The 15,990-nt window shown below is 46.6% G+C and overlaps 2 protein-coding genes across 3 annotated transcripts in view; one reads left to right on the top strand and one right to left on the bottom strand.

Annotated features, from left to right (window-relative positions):
• The window catches only part of IMMT (inner membrane mitochondrial protein), a 16,463-nt gene extending 13,952 nt beyond the window's left edge, over window positions 1–2,511 (top strand). For both annotated transcript variants that reach the window (XM_078861759.1, XM_078861758.1), the window contains one exon: window positions 1,151–2,511. In XM_078861759.1, the coding sequence (XP_078717885.1) occupies window positions 1,151–1,438 (288 nt within the window). In that variant the 3' untranslated portion in view covers window positions 1,439–2,511. The remainder of the gene's footprint in view (window positions 1–1,150) is intronic.
• Window positions 2,503–15,990, bottom strand: LRRC27 (leucine rich repeat containing 27). Its single transcript, XM_078861760.1, has 10 exons — window positions 15,054–15,990; window positions 13,811–13,941; window positions 13,161–13,219; window positions 10,809–10,964; window positions 9,714–9,906; window positions 8,065–8,175; window positions 6,565–6,670; window positions 5,466–5,596; window positions 4,598–4,724; window positions 2,503–2,937 (listed from the first exon to the last, which is right to left on the bottom strand). The coding sequence occupies exons 1-10, from the start codon at window positions 15,207–15,209 to the stop codon at window positions 2,776–2,778; spliced, it is 1,332 nt and encodes a 443-aa protein (XP_078717886.1). The 5' UTR covers window positions 15,210–15,990; the 3' UTR covers window positions 2,503–2,775.

Below are 15,990 nucleotides of genomic sequence, written 5' to 3'. Positions count from 1 at the left end.
CCCAGGTATCAATTCTTACAAATGTGCTTGATCATAATTTGTGGTCTAAATGGCAATGAAGTATAAAGGCCCTCCCTGTTCATTGCCATGAGTATCATGTGCAAGGCATAAGCACTTATATAAACGATAGCTTTATCATGCATCTTCCATTAGACTTTTATTGCTAAATTTCCTCCCTTGACTTTGGTTTGTGTCTCCAAGTTTTGGGGAACTCTTTGATAAATTTGGCCTGTTTTCATTCGGGAAAGTTTTGGATAGCAACCCAACTTTATACTCCAGTTTTGTCATTGAATGCTCTTGAGAAGAGCTCCAGTGTCTCCCTTATTATGGACGGACGACCTGAGGTAACGTACGACGAGCGGTAATGGGCCACGAGAGGTAACGTACCACGAGCGGTAACAGACGTTTTCAACCTTGGTAAGCGTAAATATCAAGGACTTAAAAAAAAAGCAACTGCCAAAATATTTAATGCATAAATAACACTGTCTCATTATCATAACAGTTTAAAAGCAACAATGACAACAGTGGTGCTTTCAGCGAGCGCGCAGGAAAAGAGTGGTTGTGGTGTGGGGCGTGTGGGGAAACCAACGCGCTTCACTGAACGAGCAGTTCAAGTGACACTATTAACACGCAGTGCAGTTGGTAGTCGCATCACTAGAACTGAAAACAACTCCTTTTGTTCAAATATCACAAAAAATGTAATGCATATACATGGGATATGTAACACGTTCCAACATTTGTCTTTGGAAACGTTGGGATAGCAGTGCAAAAGCAAATGGAAGCTGTCAGGGCTACAAATAATTGCACCATTTTATACGACTGTTTTGTTCATAGTGGACCATATTTTATGAGTTATCGTACCCTGTTACGGATCGACGGATGGAGGCAATTCATAAAAGCTTAAACTGTTTTTGGAAAGTGTTACAACATATATGTTTAAGTAGTCACATTAATTGTTTACATTAAATGTCACAGTTTTTGCAAGTAGGCAATGTATTGTCAAAATTGTAGGCTCCTTTTGCGTAGATGCCTGTTATCTGTCACGGACACTAATGTGCATTGTGCGTCCCTTTGTGGATGTGTAGTTCTATTCAAGTGTGCGTTTATACAACTCTTGCTTCTGTACGTGTGTGTGCGTGTGCGCGCAAAGGCCGCATTGATGTTGGAGCCATCCACGCTGAAGCCCCCAGCGGAAGGAGTGGCGGTGGAAGAGCTGGGCGACGCGTTCCGCGTGCTCGCTTACGCCGCCTTCTGCCTGGAGCACGGCGACCTGGAGCAGGCGGCGAGGTTCGTGACGGCGCTGCGGGGCGAGGCGCGCCGCGTGGCCGACAGCTGGCTGCACGAGGCGCGCCTCACGCTGGAAACGCGGCAGGCCGTCGCGCTGCTCACCGCCCACGCCAGCGCGGTGGGCCTGGCCGCCACGCACGCGCAGCCCTGACAGGCGAAGGCACCGGCAACCGTGCGCGCGTATGCTCACCGCCTCGTGTGCACCTAACGGCTTTCAATGTGCGTATGTGGGATGTATATTTTCACACACAGATGCACGGTGTGCACGATGAACACGATCCCCTAGGGGCTGCAAATGGTTAGCTCCGACACGGTCATCTCTAAAGAAAAGATAGCACTTCACAAACATTTTGCAAATTTGTGCCACACCACAGTAACACCTTTCCCTCTTTACCAGTCAAGACATCTGAATTACAGATTGTAATTGATATCTGAATTTAGGAGACTGGTAGAGATGGAACGCTGGGACAAAGGAGCTGGAATAACTTGTGTACAAAGCAGACCGCATGCTCATCTCGCTTTACCAATTTAAATATCTGGACATTTTAAATACCAAAACGCCTGTTAACAACTTAAACTTAAGGATGTTTGCGGCCTTGTAAAAAGGTTTTTCTGCAGTGTATATGTGGGTACATTTCTTGTCATGAACAAAGTACTGGCCTTAAAATAAGTTGATCCTTTAACAAAAATGTTCCAGTTCACCCTATATCCCTGAACCCAACATCGCATGACAATTTAACATTACATTAGCTTTACTGGATTGATTTGGAACAGTTAAGTTTGTTCCTGACATTCTGAATAACATGAAGAACCTTGTAAATTATAATTTACAATTAAGTTGCTTTGCCTTCTGAAAGTGTCACATTGGGAAGCGGCAGTGCTGTCTTGTTAAAATGGTATTTATTGATGCCTTTACTCGTGTCCATTGAGCGCTCACGATATCAATTGAATCGACGTCCCTAACAATAAACTGCAGTTCTTGTCCAAAGGTATCCTTCAAGTTATTGCACGCTCAAGCAACTTTGTGCAGATTTCCGTCCGGATGGAGTGGTTAATATTGAAATCATAAACGTTTAAACTGGTTTGGGGAGACTAATTTTCATGAGATTTGTATTTCGAGTTCTAATTTAAATGCAACTCTCATATGGACGAAATGCTATTTTGTCAAGTCTTGTATTTCTCCTTGATTTGCTCTCAACAATAAACTGGTCTGTGGTTCACCAACCCCGGTCTCGACGTTTTCTCTTCACAGCTTCTGCTTGTAGGTACTGCAAAGCAAGATGTATTGCAAGTCTCACATCTTATGGAAAGTCGTAGGCTTTTATAACTTGTGATATTGTTATTCCTTGTAGCAAGAATTCACCAAGTTAGGTAACCCTATAACCCAAGCTGACATTGCAACCATTAAGGGACACTAAATTGATGGTGAGGTGTGGTAGCATAATTAGCATTGGGCTTTTGAGCTTGACCTCGAGTGGGTGGAATCCTTCACGCCAGATGGGCCTTGTGTGCGGTGGCAGGAGAGGGGGTCCTGCGCAGGGCGCCGCGCGCCGCGTTGTCGCGGACAGGGTCTCCGGTGAAGGCCGTGAAGCGGTAATCCAGCGGCGTCCGCCGGCCCTGCCCCGACAGCTCCCGCTGCAATTGCTGGGCCTGTACGGCACAACCGCCAGTTTCCCACGGTGATTCACCTGTGCCATCGTCGTTACGACGCACCTCAGAAAAAAACTCGATGAGCGACATTTCCTGAACAGCTTGGTAGACAATTGTGCGCATTCCCCATCCTAAAGCCACTGCTTGGGAGAGGTCTCCACAAATTTGCCGATTTCAAAGAATCCCTAATTGAGGCAAGGATGGGCGATAAAACATTCCTATTACCTCGGGTATCTACGCATAAGACGAAGTCTGTCGACCAGGGCTATCCAAAATATAGCTTGTGCGGACAATGCACCCCCCGTGGACATCAAGACTTACACAGTCATCATTACCGTCCTACAAATCCACTTGTATCTAACATGCGGCACACACACATAGTACCACTTGTATCTAACATGCGGCACACACACACGTAGTACCACTTGTATCTAACATGCTGCACACACACACGTAGTACCACTTGTATCTAACATGCGGCACACACACACGTAGTACCACTTGTATCTAACATGCGGCACACACACACGTAGTACCACTTGTATCTAACATGCGGCACACACACACGTAGTACCACTTGTATCTAACATGCGGCACACACACACGTAGTACCACTTGTATCTAACATGCTGCACACACACACGTAGTACCACTTGTATCTAACATGCGGCACACACACACGTAGTACCACTTGTATCTAACATGCGGCACACACACACGTAGTACCACTTGTATCTAACATGCTGCACACACACACGTAGTACCACTTGTATCTAACATGCTGCACACACACACGTAGTACCATTTGTATCTAACATGCTGCACACACACACACGTAGTACCACTTGTATCTAACATGCGGCACACACACACGTAGTACCACTTGTATCTAACATGCTGCACACACACACACACGTAGTACCACTTGTATCTAACATGCGGCACACACACACGTAGTACCACTTGTAATTAACATGCTGCACACACACACACACACGTAGTACCACTTGTATCTAACATGCTGCACACACACACGTAGTACCACTTGTATCTAACATGCGGCACACACGTAGTACCACTTGTATCTAACATGCTGCGCACACACACACGTAGTACCACTTGTATCTAACATGCGGCACACACACACGTAGTACCACTTGTATCTAACATGCTGCACACACACACGTAGTACCACTTGTATCTAACATGCGGCACACACACACGTAGTACCACTTGTATCTAACATGCGGCACACACACACGTAGTACCACTTGTATCTAACATGCTGCACACACACACACACGTAGTACCACTTGTATCTAACATGCTGCACACACACACGTAGTACCACTTGTATCTAACATGCTGCACACACACACACACGTAGTACCACTTGTATCTAACATGCGGCACACACACACGTAGTACCACTTGTAATTAACATGCTGCACACACACACACACACGTAGTACCACTTGTATCTAACATGCTGCACACACACACGTAGTACCACTTGTATCTAACATGCGGCACACACACGTAGTACCACTTGTATCTAACATGCTGCGCACACACACGTAGTACCACTTGTATCTAACATGCGGCACACACACACGTAGTACCACTTGTATCTAACATGCTGCGCCTACACACGTAGTACCACTTGTATCTCCCTCTGGGCCGCCTGCATCGTGCTGCGGGGTGTGCTTTTGTCTTGCGCCCGTCGCTCCAACATCGCGTTGATGTGCTGCCGCACGCGCAATTGCAGCTCGCGCTCCCGTGCCAACCTGCAGCGTCGCATACAGCCGCACACGAACGAACCCACGACCCATGAAGCGAACGCCCAAATAATAGATATGACGCACGCATCCTTGGCCATGCACACATTCGCAAACTTGAAAGAAAACGTGTGTGCATGTGTGCGCGTTATCAAGTGTGTTGTGTAATGAGGCACAGTAATGAACTCGTAAACCTAAATACCAATGATATCAATACAAACACAAACTAATCAATAGATTAACTGGTGCTGATGCATCACACATCATCGTTTCTACTTCATCTCAGATTTCCGAAGTCTACACTTGACCCCATTCCCAGTCAGCTCTTACAGCATCCCGCCTGAGTCGCTGGCCTCCAGGTGCCACTCCCATGCCTGGCTTGGTACCGCGGCGACTGCGACCTGCGCGTGTGCCCCATTCATCACAACGTTCTCTTTCCGACTCGCACCAATTACGCTTTCGTGTCATGCTCGTTTTAAACTTCCAAAAAGCTCTCCATATCCTGTAACGAAATGCCCTAGACTTCTCTGCTTGTGCCTATATTCAAAGTCCCTAAGATTCCTTGCAGCTGTATGAAAGGACACCTCTCTGGTCTGTGCAGGAACACTTGTGCATGGCTCTTGCTTAGAGTACAGCGAAGTGCGTTCAATCTGAAAAGTTCCTGACTGGATGCGTGATGATGCTGGTGGTAGCTCTGTCTCGTCGGCGGGCATCACCTGTGGCAGCAGAGGGAGGGAGGAGAGCTCTCACCTGGCTCCGTGCAGTTCTTGCCCGCTGTGAGTGGCGGCTCGCGGCTCGGCCTTCCCAAGGGAGCCGGGCTTTGCTCGAGCCACACTGGGATAGTAAGCTGGATCTGTGCCGAACGGCGCATTCCTCACCACCTGTACACAATAACAACAAAGGCTAAAGAAACATTTTAAATACATGTCAATCACCTTGCACAAATCTAACAAAAGAGAGCTTTTCTCTGAAGTAAAGACTCCTCCGTGTTAAGTATTATCGTGGTCTATACTTGTAAATATCTGTAGTGCAAACCAGAACTGTATTGGCAGATACATTTGTATTGCGATATATATTTTTGTAATCCTCGTGTTGCAGATAACGTGTTTTATTATTGTGTGTCGCCGACATCCACTAACAGCAAAAGTGCATTAGCCTCGTGCAACGAGACACTAAAAAGCACAATATTATATTTTATGAAGCAATATGTATAAATGGTGTTCCATTACAGCCAGACTCATCGGCTTTTGGTCCTTAAAAAATGCTTGGCTGTTCCATTTGATCAAAGCCATTTTAAAGGTTCACACGCAATTTCAATCAATATTTAATTTTATCTGAAAAAGGATTATTTAAGTGGCCGTCTTGCAAGAGTAAATGTTTAATGTATGAACTGTGAACAATTTTCAGGCACGTGTGCATCAGTTAAAGAAAAAGCATTTCAATTAACTTCAAGGAAACTAAAAGGCCACGCGTTGGCTGCTGTGTGACGTATACGCAATCAGTCTGCAACACGTGACTTCAATATACCTTGTACATGGCTCTTTAAATCATCCTTTTTCACTTCCGATTAGCACAATTGGCTACGCACGATGTGAAAGAAGTTCCCGCACGCATACATGCACATCTCTATGTGCGATGTGCACACATACATGCATAGCTCTATGTGCGATGTGCACACATACATGCACAGCTGTATGTGTGATGTGCACACATACATGCACATCTCTATGTGCGATGTGCACACATACATGCACAGCTCTATGTGCGATGTGCACACATACATGCACAGCTCTATGTGCGATGTGCACTTCCACGTGACCGTCGCAGGGCTGCTACGTCCGTGCGGCACCTGGTCAAGGACGCTCGCTTCCAGGCCCTGGCCGCATCTCTCACTCTGCGTTTGCCGCTGCTCTTGCTTGGCCTTCGTGCGCCAATCCCGCAGGGCCTCCCCATTTCTGAGTAAACAGGGCGATGGCGTGTTTGTTTCATCGCCAGGTGCAGAATGCAAAGACTCTGCTGGCAAAATTGTGGTTCGTGAATTGCGGGGTTATTTTGCAACAAAGCAACGTTAACACGCTGGCTGCAGCTTCCGTGCCTCTCCGCCTACTGATGCTGCCTCTTACACACCACAGCAACGCTCCAAGGGATGGCAGTGGCCAACAGGGAGACGCAGAGAAAAAGAGATGGTATCAGCCACAGGGACAGCCACGGAGATACAAAGAACAAGGCACAGATGCTGGGATGGAATCTTTGAGTAATTTTCCCTCTAACGTTTCAAATTCAACACTTTCTGTAATAATGAGAAAACCCGTCACCACAGGAGAATGCATGCAGGTGTGATGCTCATTAACACCAAGAAGACACGACTCCCAATCATGCTGTGCATTCATATCAAGTGACCACTACATTGTATGTACAGTACAATGCTCTCAACCTTGTCTAAGCCATCAGCTGAACATAACTTAACATGTGGCCGTGTTATTGTTTAGACCACCAACTTCAAAGGAGTTGAAAATGTGACTGGGACAGTGAAATGTTGTTCAGCTCTTCTGAGATGGTGGCTTCGACAAGGCTGAGAGCGTTGTGCATTCAACGTGGTGCCCTTCAATGTTTACGGTGTATCTTGCAGTTCCAAGTAATCTTGCCAATGACTGTGTGATAGTTGATGATAACCTCTGGGGTGAATACTGACTGCAGTAGACACTGACCTGACTTGGTAAACATTCATTGTGTGTTATGAACACATTTTGTACAGCAGTCACGGCGGGGGGGGGGGGGGCGGTATACATGAACTGAATATTCTGTAAAGCATTATGGACTGCGTTGACTCTTGTCTCCAGAAGAGATTAATAACACCGTAACACAAAAATGTTGTCCCTGGGTAGTACGTATTATCTCCTAATTGCTTATGCCTCAAAAATACAGAAAATGGCTATTATTCCCCACAAACTTTGCTTTTTGTGACCAGGATAGTGATATTTTGAAATGTACCTATTTTCAATTAGAAAACGTGGTGTGCATTTGTGTAATTCCTTCACATAAAGTCCTGGTCACAAAAGCAAAGTTTGTGGGGAATAATAGCCATTTTCTATACTTTTTAGGCATAAACAATAAAACAATAACACTACCCAGGGACAAAAATCGTGTTTGCATAGTGCAATTACAGCTGTGCGCCATCACGCCTGGCCCTGCATGCGTGTTTACGAGTGAGAATGTCAGAAAAACAAATATAATTTGACCGTAAGCCTTGTCATTGCAGTTTCACCCTCAATGCAGTTCCGTGTGACACAGCCTCAGCACCTAAAGTGGCGGTCAAAGCGGATGTTGTCTCGCGCTCCTCGCATCTCACCTCCTGAGCTGCTCGGCTTGCTCTGCTGCCCTGCTGCGCTGCTCACGCCTCGCAATGTCCACGGCCCAGCTGCGGGGCTGGGATTTGACGCCTGATGCCACCTTCCTGTCTCTGCGGATGACAGCGGGGTAAACGCACAGGCGTTCGTGATCATGGTGCACAATGCGGGTGGACATTTGTTGTATTTTTCCAAGGTTAAGCGTTGCCACTTCCCCATGGCTACACTGCGAAATGTCAGATGTTGATAATTTAATTAAATATGCTTTAATGATTGGGAGAATCGAGAATTCGAAAGCAAATGGATGCCATCAAACTACAATGAAATACTGTATTTCAAATGAAATAAACGAGTTACGTAAGAACTTGTAGGATTGGACTTATGCTCGTGTGTGTTCAGGAGAGACGTAATCGACACCAACTTTGTTCAGTGTCATGCTGGACAGGGTGAGTAGAGAAAGCAGAACACCTCGCAATTGGAATTTGTACCTGCGAGACTTGAAATGCGGAAACATTTAATAATGGCTCGAGGCTGGTCCGTCGTGACACCACACGCGGCGCGCTATGCTCCTGTTGAGTGTGAGTGTGTGCATGTCCTCTCTGTATCAGGTGTGTGTGTGTGTGCGTGTCCTCTGCATCAGGTGTGAGTGTGTGCATGTCCTCTCTACATCAAGTGTGTGTGTGTGCATATCCTCTCTACATCAATTGTGTGTGTGTGCATGTCCTCTCTACATCAAGTGTGTGTGTGTGCATGTCCTCTCTACATCAAGTGTGTGTGTGTGCATGTCCTCTCTACATCAAGTGAGTGTGTGTGCATGTTCTCTCTGCATCAAGAGTGTGTGTGTGTCCTCTCTGCATCAAGTGTGAGTGTGTGCATGTCCTCTCTGCATCAAGTGTGTGTGTGTGCATGTTCTCTCTGCATCAAGAGTGTGTGTGTGTGCGTGTCCTCTCTGCATCAAGTGTGTGTGTGCGTGTTTTCTCTACATCAAGTGAGTGTGTGTGCATGTCCTCTCTGCATCAAGAGTGTGTGTGTGTGCGTGTTCTCTCTACATCGAGTGTGTGTGTGTGCATGTCCTCTCTGCATCGAGTGTGTGTGTGTGTGCATATTCTCTGCATCGTGTGTGTGTGCGGATTCTCTCTCTCTCTCTGCGTGGGGGTTGTGTTCTCTCCGGTAGGAGTGCCCTGCAACCCATGATGTGTACATTTCCCAATTAAACTCTTTTGCGTCCTGGTAGCCGAGTGACATCAGTCATCCGCCATGCATTTCCCACCTCACAGTTCGCCTGTGGCAGCGACAACGTCTTATAGATGTAATTGGACGGACGAATTTGAGATGGGTGGGGTAAGTGTAGAATAAAGGAAGACAGAATTCCAAGACAGGCAGCACCAGCAGCAGCCTGAGGTCACCAACCAAAGAGGAGACCTAGAAGCAGATGGTGCGGCTGCAGGAGAACACCTTCTGTCTTTAGTCCATAGGAATACACTGTAATTGACCGTATACTAATGGCATTAGTATACATTTTAAGAGTGAATTCGTACATATTTTATACGAGTAAAATAGTGAATACAAGAAATTATCATTGTCCGTTTATGACAATGATCTTTTCGGATGTGCTGCGTGAATGAAGGTAAGTGAAAAGCAATGAGTTTACCGAGACGAGTGAGGTCCACCACCCTGTGTGAACCTGGAGGCATGAGGGAGTTGAGATACTAAAGGGCGGTCATCCGTCTCTGGAATCGCGACCGCTGCTGTTTCACTTTGCAGCTGTTGAGAATTCTGGCAATGCAGCTCTTCATTTGGGCTCTCCTCTACACAAGACAGTTCAGTATTGCCCACTGTAGATTCTGGTCACACAAAATACACAAAGACACGAAATATTATTTTCGTTTGAGCGAATGCTGCTATCAATCGGCATTGCGCAGCAAGTGGCGAGGCAAGCATCATCATCAGTCTGCCATTGTTTTCCGGTGCTCTTGCCAATACACTACTCCACAGCCTACTCATCACATACTGCTAATCACGAGGATCATGAGATCCAGGATTCTTCTCATTATCCAAAGACTGGGAAATGAAATAGTTAATACATTAAAAAAATATGTAATCATTGTGCTGCATCGTATTAGAGAGGCAATAATACATTTCAAAATGTATTTAGAATATAAATGACAAACTGAAACAAATGTCCAGTGATGTTATCATTCAAAAATAAGAGTGGTAGACAACAGATGAGGTACAGCAGCAGTTGCAATTCACCAGCAGATGCAAATTGGTGACTTATAATAACTTAAACTTATAACACGTGCAGTATCCGCTAACTCTCGTAGAGAGAGATCGACGAAGAGGTGCGTGCAACCACAATCAGGAAGGCAGCAACACGGTGATCCGGCACGAGTTACACAAGCTCTGCAGTCCTATATATATGAGGGTGTTATCAGCCAATTAATGAGCAATCACGTGTGGGATGAAACTGGAGCACCCAGAAGAAATGCACACGTGCGAGGGGGAAAATTCTATCCCATACAGACGGAAATGGTGAAGTCCACATTTTGTCTGTCCTGCCTTCTCCTGGCGAGCCAGGATGTGCCACCTCGATGCCCACGTTAAGAGAGTTGCGCAACATTTGTGCGATCCACCAACCCTACATCCATAGTGCTGGATTACAGGTGTGCATAGCCACCACCGCCCGGCTACTAAAATGACGGTGTTAAGGGCAAGTCAAATGTGCAAACACGTTGCTGTCGTCTACCTGTGCAGCTGTGCGAAGTGGCCCGTAGAGCCCGAGCGGCGAGCACTTGTCTGAGAAAGAGGAGGATGGCGCGGGTACCGCGGTGCACGACGTCAGCTGGGGGCTCCTCCAGAGGGCAGCCTCGCAGGCTCAGCGACTTGAGGCACGTCAGTCTGCCTGCACACACCAGCACACTTTCAATAACAGCACACAAACTCTGAATTTGTTACAAAATGGTAAAATATTGAACATCGAGGGATGGCCCATTTGCATTCTAGAATCAGCAGCACGGCCCGGATCTGTGTACCCACAATCCGTTAGCCACGGATCTGCGTTAGCTTGGCCCATCCAGCTCCATCCCGCACCCCTCCCCTCCCCTCCTTCCCTCCGACCTCCGTCCACAGGAGTAGATGTTGGAAAGCGATGTTTATTTCTGTCTCTTTTTTTCATTGTTTTCAGGGCTACACAGACAAGATAAAGAGCTGTGTGATGCACCAAACCTGTCCCGAAAGTGCTGGATTACAGGAACGCGTATTTACACTTGGGTGGGAGGAAAAAGGCAATTTCCTTGAACAAGAACCCCTGGGTAATCTTTGGCCTTCCTCTTAATCTGTATGCTTATAAATAATGTAAACATTTTCCAGATGATTCTTCATCTCAGCTGTACGCCACTGCAGATGTAACGGAAGAGCTGCACACATGTGTTGCCTTGTTATGTCCATGGCATCACGGGTAATACGAATCTTGCCCACTGTGATAATTTTGTCTGTGAAGCCATCACTGATCTTCACAAATTTCAAGATAATAAGACGTGCTATAAGAATGTCATATCAGCTGATTGCCTTGGGTAATATGATATGCAGAAAAGTGAAGAGTGTATAAATGATAGTGGATGCTAGCGAGCATGTTACAATGCTCACAAAATGAGTTACAGGATAATTGTTTTTTTATTGTACAGTATACGTGTATCGTGTGCATGCAATATGCGATTCTATGCCAATGCTTGCCCTGTGGCAAGATTGACCTACATGAGGGGAATAGAGAATGTAAATCGCTGGCTCAGTGTTAGAATGAGATGGGCACTACTACCAAATCGATGTGTGAGCCTGGAGTCACATCGCCACTCCGCGAATGCTTTGCCCGTTTTGTGCAAAATGTCATTTTACGAAAGTTTGACAGTTTCGGAGTTTCAGGTAGGGTTGTGGTGTGAATTCATTTTAAAATTCATCATTGCGTTTAACGATCACGCCCCACCATAAGGCACGCGAGCACGATGCAACACAACTTAGGGTGTGCATGGTGGGGCACACCCCGAGTTTAGTGACATGCAGGCTGGTCTGTGAGCACCCTTGTAATGTCCAGAACGATATAAGTTGTCATTATTATAGGTCGTGCTAAGATGATATGCAAATCACAACTAGGGGTAGGAGAAATAAAGTGTCGGTGCAGGCAGTACAGTAATTGGGTTTTTAATCTGGCGGTGCAGTGTTTGTTCTTGTATAAGTAGGCTCCCCCCGCCCAGTTTCCTTGCACATGCAAACAGAAGCAATGGGCCACACACACTCCACCAATGCGGAATTCTCCTGGAAGCATCTTGAGACTCTGAATGAACCTGTCGGTTCACTGAGCCCGGCAGTGTGTGAATGTATCACTTGCTGATATCCGCGAGCTGATATTTCGACTATGTCAAAACTAACAAGAGCAAATCCAATTGTAATCGTAACCAGCAGTAGTAACCAAGCACCATTCAAATGTTGTGAATATTGTTTCTTTGATATTGGATGCTGCCTCCTCGGAATAATTCAGTTTGTACTTAAAAGAGGGAGCATATTTTAGAATACCAGGAAAATACGTTGAATGTTTTTCGTATGACTCCCAGAATAAACATGCTCTCTGAGGAAAGTATCATTTTAAATTGGTTGTCTATCCGCGATTTATGTCTTTACTCTTAATGTTGCATACATGAGTGAAATATGTTTTTCAAATGTTGTGGCGTGTAATCTATTATTTGCTATGGCATATTGAATGTAGTGGGCATGACGTTACATTTCTCATCCTTGTTAAATGAGTACAAAAATGTGAATCCACCTCTGCACAATTTATACAAATTCTGACTTTGCCTCTGTGCAAGTTAAGGCCTGCACATATTCGTATGACTGTACAACTCTTATGGGAATCATTAATAGTTACTCTTTACAGATCATTTGATATAAGATAGGGGTTTCATGAGCTTGTGTGTGTGACTGTGCGTGTATTTTTAATGTGTGTTGTTTATTATATGGTTTGTGTACAGAACGTATTACCACCCTGCTGGTGGGCTGTGTGGACCGTGTTATTGAGTAACAGAGACGATAAGTGCACCCATAAACTCACCAAGCTCTGCTGGTAAATGTGTGATTGGATTTCCTTCCAACAACAATGTTTTCAGAGACCTACATCAGGCAACACGACCAACCGAATATGGAACATTTCAACAAAATATGATGAGTTAAAACTATAACAGCATACACATCAAAGGCATCGTAGTGACATGAAAGGTTAACCTGCAGGCTACAAAGCACTGATGAAATGTTATGTTCTGCACTGACTTTATCAATCTAAAGCCTCAAATGACATTCTATATTTTACAATTACAAAAAATGCAGGTTCCAATTATTTACCAATTCCCAAAGCATCGGTGAGTTGAATATAATTATATTCTGCGCAGCTTATAATGGGGACATCTGATATGCAACCTGTGACTACCATTTGCATCTAAAAAAAGAAGCTTTAAACAATTTATTTTTTTACTCCATACCAATTACACGATTTCATGAAAACATTTTTTTATTTTAAAATTAAACATCAGATCAATGAGTGCTGAAAATAACCTCCTGTGTTCGGGATAAATATTTAATCAAAGCTCGGATTTTTGTTTTGTCTGCACGTCGAGAAAAAAGCGGGGAGCAACTCGGTGAATATAAGTGGAGGGATGTTCGTCCTCAGTCTCGGGTGCGTCCTTGGCATGTCCATTGAGTGTGTACCTGTGCTGCCCCACAGCGGGCGGGAGACCACAGAGACGATTACTGCGCAGGTCAAGCCACAGCATGCGTGGCAGGCATTCAAACAGAGCAGGTGGCACCTCCACAAGATTGTTGCCTTCCAGGCACACGTGCTGGCAAGTACAAGCAAACCGAGTTTCGAATGACACACATACACAATATACTGAGAGCTTTTAACACATTCGTCATCATCGGCCATGGTCAATCCACTGCTGGATGAAGACCTCCACAAGCGGCCACCTCTCACGATCCTGGGATGCAACAACAATCCACCCAGCTTTGGTGGATTTTAAGCGACGTTCCATTCTTTGGCTGCCACTCCCTTTCTTATCTTTGACCATCATCCATCACAGTACGTCACATTATTGTGCGACAGACCGAGGGCACAGTAGGAGCTCAAAAATATCTCCACATTTAATATGCTTAGCAGAATGTTGTTATCAACTTCCTGGCTTCCTGTATATAACAATAGCATATCATTGCATGATTTTTAATATTTCGTTGTGATATGCAAACCAATGCTTTCAAAGTGGTCAATTTACAGTTACAAATATTCCTGTAAAATGATTAAAAATATATCTTTATTAATCCAATCAATTCGTATACCATGATTAAGTTATGCATCGTAATGACATGTATGTAGGTGGGTTTCTGCATTTATTATTGAGGAATTACAATATTTAAATGTATTCATAATTCAAGTTAAATAATCACGGCTTGATTAATGTTGGTGCTTTATTCAACCATTTATGAGGGTCAGGCAACCAATCAGGGATTCAAGTCAGTCAAGGGATGACGTTCACCCTATAAAAACTGTATTATTCCATTGTCACTGTCATACAATCCACAGGAAAACATGTACCACAACTAACAACTATTGTATTAAAACAAAATAGAGCTCACAATGTTCTAAGCACAGGTTGTTGGTCGTCAGAGATCGCTGACAGAGATTTAGGAGCATTCATTACCCTGCACAAACTCTCTCTTTAACTCTCGCCACCAAATCTGAATTTGCAACACGTGAGCCAGGTAAGTCAGGAGACACAGGTCATACACAGGTGAGGCACGGGTGATACACAGGTGAGTCATAAGACACAGGTCATACACAGGTGAGGCACGGGTGATACACAGACGACACACAGCGGGCACAGGTGAGACACGAGGAGGTGAGACACGAGGAGGAGGAGGAGGTGGTGAGCCGGGCGAGGTGGGCGCCGTCTCGGACCTGGAGGCCGCTGGCGTCTCGCAGCGCCGCCGCGGGGAGGGAGTCGAGGCCGCGCCGGCTCAGGTCGAGGCTCAGGCGGGAGTCGCGGGCGCGGGGAGCCGGAGCCTGCCCCGGGGCCCCCACGGCCCCCGGGGCCCCCGGGTCCCCGCTCGCCATGGCGAGAGACCCCTCGGCCTGCCCGTGCGGCGAGAGGCGACGGCGCCGCGACGCGGAGACGCGCAGAGGTGGGGCCACAGAGACACGGGGACAGACACTAGGACAGAGACACGTGGACAGAGACACGGGGACACGGGGACAGAGACACAGAGACACGTGGACAGAGACACGGGGACACGGGGACAGAGACACAGAGACACGTGGACAGAGACACGGGGACGCGGGGACAGAGACACAGAGACACGGGGACAGAGACACGGGGACACAGACACAGAGACACGGGGACACGGGGACAGAGACACGGGGACACGGGGACAGAGACACGGGGACACGGGGACAGAGACACGGGGACACGGGGACAGAGACACAGAGACACGGGGACAGAGACACGGGGACACAGACACAGAGACACGGGGACACGGGGACAGAGACACGGGGACACGGGGACAGAGACACAGAAACACGGGGACAGAGACACGGGGACACAGGCACAGAGACACGGGGACACGGGGACAGAGACACGGGGACAGAGACAAGGGGACAGACACACGCGGGCAGAGACACGGGGACAGAGACACGGGGACACGGGGACAGAGACACAGAGACACGGGGACAGAGACACGGGAACAGAGACACGGAGACACAGAGACACGGGGACAGAGACACGGAGACACGGGGACGCGGTGTCTCTGTTAGTCCGGGACGCCGCTCGTCGCCATGGAGACGGCCTGCGACGTCGCGATCCGCGGAATCGTCGCGGATCGACTCCGCGATCCGCGCA

Source organism: Lampetra fluviatilis, chromosome 12 (assembly GCF_964198595.1).
Source record: "Lampetra fluviatilis chromosome 12, kcLamFluv1.1, whole genome shotgun sequence".
NCBI classification, from domain to species: Eukaryota; Metazoa; Chordata; class Hyperoartia; order Petromyzontiformes; family Petromyzontidae; genus Lampetra; species Lampetra fluviatilis.
This window is presented reverse-complemented; position numbering and strand designations above follow the sequence as displayed.

Coding starts and splice junctions, on each gene's coding strand:
- LRRC27 (XM_078861760.1), bottom strand. CDS start 15,209: ATGGCGAGCGGGGACCCGGGGGCCCCGGGGGCCGTGGGGGCCCCGGGG. Junction 13,220..13,810: donor CCCGCTGTGGGGCAGCACAG/GTACACACTCAA, acceptor TGCCTGATGTAG/GTCTCTGAAAACATTGTTGT. Junction 10,965..13,160: donor ACATTTACCAGCAGAGCTTG/GTGAGTTTATGG, acceptor TGGTGTGTGCAG/GCAGACTGACGTGCCTCAAG.